The sequence below is a fragment of the Abrus precatorius genome, unplaced genomic scaffold (genome assembly GCF_003935025.1).
Source record: "Abrus precatorius isolate BTA unplaced genomic scaffold, Abrus_2018 Scaffold5, whole genome shotgun sequence".
NCBI classification, from domain to species: domain Eukaryota; kingdom Viridiplantae; phylum Streptophyta; class Magnoliopsida; order Fabales; family Fabaceae; genus Abrus; species Abrus precatorius.
This window is the reverse complement of record NW_020874395.1, coordinates 18,351,626-18,354,574: the sequence shown is the minus strand read 5'-3', so window position 1 is coordinate 18,354,574 and position 2,949 is coordinate 18,351,626. Positions and strand designations below refer to the sequence as shown.

The following is a 2,949-nucleotide window of genomic DNA, read 5'->3' as shown; positions in this document are numbered from 1 at the left end:
TGGAAGAGGGAGAGACGACAATGCCACCATTAATACAATTATAAAATGTATCTGTTCTTTTGTTTTACTGGAAAGGTTGGGCCCATTACCAGTCCCTTCTCCCAAGGCACAAGCCTAGCAAAAATGTATGAATTAAGGTAAGGGATGAAATGCGTAAAAGTAAATGAAATTAAAAAAAGATTCCAATGCAAAAATTTATTTTTTATTTTTTTCATTTTAAGATTTTTCATAAAAATTTAAAAAAACTTATATTTTAAATTTTTAAAAAAATAATACTTATTTTTATTATAATTCACGCAAGCATAATTAAAACACTCGAACTCAAAACTTTGTTTAAAATATACAAAGTCACTCGTCACTCGAACTACTATTGATTAGATAATTGTATTTTATATTAAAAAAATTTAATTTTAAATTTAGATAATTTTAACATTATAAAATTAAATCATTATTTTAAAGGAACATTTTTCATCTGCAGAAAATATTTAAAAAAGAAAGGTAAACTACCATTTTATTTTCCATCAAGTCGTAATTGTGATAGACAAAATCTTTGGGACGTTTTCAGTGACGGAAACTACATGCTTCCTTGTGCAACGCACCAAATGGAAGGAAATAAAATAGGGTTTTTTCTGACCACTCTCTCAATCTCGCACTATCCTTCTTCATCTAAGAAAATTACGAAAATAGTCCTGAGAGACTCTTGGCTTTTCAAAAATATTTTTTATTTTATTTTCATTCTGTTTCTTATTTTTAAAGATTTGTATGTTAAAATAACTTCTATTTTATTTTCACTATTACAAAACTTTAAAAATAAAAAATTAATTATGTAATTAAAAGTAAAAACAAATTAGCATAACAAGTGGGCTTAATCTGTAATTACATGGAACATGGCAGCACAAGGATTCGGCACTTAATACACTTGTTACTAAAATGAGAAAAATTCAAAAACCCCAAATTCAAAACTCCCAATGCCAAAATCTGCCAATACAATAACTTAAATTATTTTATACTTACAACATTTAGAATACAAATGGGATGACAGCCTTGACATTATTTGGGAAATCTTCAAACTTAGAAAGATACCACTGCCTAGTTGCATAACTCCGACCCAACAAGTAGAAAGTAGTGCCTATAGCAAAAGAGTATGAATATAGTGTCTGAGAAATGAAGGAAATCCCATAAAACACAATAATCTCAAAAAGGTAGTGGGGGCATATCACAAGCCCAAAAAAGCCACCCTTTGGAATCTTGTACTCCTTTTCACCATTTCCCCTCAATTTGGATAGAAGGTAATGGTGGTAGAAGTTGCCTATGATGCCCACTAGAAACAACACAATCCCAGGATATAGTAGATTGATTTGTGGTTCTGGAAGCCCTTGTGTTAGGTGTTGAGAATATACCATAGTCGCAGCTGATAGGAAATAACTCGAAGTGATGGGGATTGCAGAATTAAGAAGCATGCCGCCACTAAATTTGTGAATAAACAGAACCTACAAATTAGAGTAAAAACAACATTCTTGAGCTGAAAACCAATTACAGAGAACAAGAACAAAACACTTGCGAATAAACCCTGAACAGAATAAATTAAAAACCATAATCTCGGCAACAAAAATAAATAAAATACAATTAAAAAGAAAATGAAGCATTGAGAAAACAAAAACCCGTAATTGCATGTCAAACATTGAGCCGATATTCTTTGCTATCTATACGATAAAACCAATTCATCCAAACAAGAATCTACATGTTAAAAAAAAAAACCTAGGCATAGGGTACTAAATTTTATAACCAACCATCACCCCAACAAAACCTAAACTGAAAATTTAATACAAAAGAAAAAGTTAAAATTTAATACAAATTCCAAAACTTTTCCTTCAACAGGCCCATTGGGCATCTTTTGTGGGTGATATCAGTGTGAGAATTTTGAGAGAGAAAATGTTACCTCAAATATCCTCTTGAAGAAATGAAGGGTGACAGCAGATTGAAGGATGGTGGATCTAACACCCTCATGAGGAAAGATCCAAAAGGAAGCAAAACCAGCAAGAAAAGCAGGAGTATACAGCATAAGCATACCCACTTTACTTGACAACTTGATTTCCCTCTGTCCACTGGTATTCACATTCCAAAACTTTGAATAGTTCAAATGCTTCCCTCTAATTTCGGAGAAGCCAGCGTTTGCTACTGTCACGATGCTTATTGCTGAAATGGCCGAAACCGCTAGAGAAGATGGTGGGAACATAAAGTTGAGCAACACAGCCATCACCATGGCGTATGCTAGCACCCTCTCTGCACACAGGTCGTCTCCTTTCAGATCTTGCTAAAGAAAATTCACAATATATATAACTAAAAATTTTGTTCAAGATAGTGATCACAATTATGGAAGTGGGGTCCACATCCGTATCCTTTCAGGTATAAGAAAGAACAAGTTATTGGAAGTGGGGATTCTTCAATTTCTTCAAAAATCATTGACCTAACTGATATTTGTTTGTAATATAATCTATATTTTTTACTAAACACCTTTTATTTTTATTGTTTCATCAGCGTCTTTTAGAATTACACACAAATATTATACCTTATGTCATATGATACAATAACTTGGTGCTTATACGTGTAACAGGGAGGGAAGTAAGATTATGTGAGACTTATTCCGTATTCAATTTATTTAAGTAATAAGTTAAATTTTATTTTTAAGAAAATTTATTAAACGTAATATATTAACATATTTAAAGTTTATTAATTTTATAATAATATATAAAATAATTTTATTATATAAATCATAATATATTAATAATATTATAATAAATAAATTAAATTTAAAATAAATAAATATCTAATAATTTAATATGAGATATATGTTTTGCAGTTATTTTATACATATAACTATTTAAATAATTTATTTACAAAGAGGTTTAAGCAATATCAAATATCTCAATGAAATATATCATAAAATAA

The 2,949-nt window shown here is 30.0% G+C and overlaps 1 protein-coding gene across 2 annotated transcripts; it reads right to left on the bottom strand.

The window, feature by feature from the left end:
* Window positions 1-711: 711 nt before the first annotated feature.
* LOC113867938 (very-long-chain enoyl-CoA reductase) lies at window positions 712-2,302 on the bottom strand. 2 transcript variants are annotated; one of them, XM_027503449.1, is made up of 3 exons: window positions 1,940-2,295; window positions 1,238-1,490; window positions 834-1,129 (listed from the first exon to the last, which is right to left on the bottom strand). In XM_027503449.1, the coding sequence occupies exons 1-3, from the start codon at window positions 2,261-2,263 to the stop codon at window positions 1,020-1,022; spliced, it is 687 nt and encodes a 228-aa protein (XP_027359250.1). In that variant the 5' UTR covers window positions 2,264-2,295; the 3' UTR covers window positions 834-1,019. The 2 variants fall into 2 exon arrangements, with proteins under 2 accessions (XP_027359249.1, XP_027359250.1); XM_027503448.1 differs by having other exon boundaries at window positions 712-1,490; window positions 1,940-2,302.
* Between the last annotated feature and the right edge of the window lie 647 nt (window positions 2,303-2,949).

Bases quoted from the DNA above. Each gene is read 5' to 3' on its own strand.
- LOC113867938 (XM_027503448.1), bottom strand. From the start codon at position 2,263: ATGGTGATGGCTGTGTTGCTCAACTTTATGTTCCCACCATCTTCTCTA. The intron at 1,491-1,939 runs GTAACATTTTCT...TCTAATTTGTAG, and splicing joins TCTTCAAGAGGATATTTGAG to GTTCTGTTTATTCACAAATT.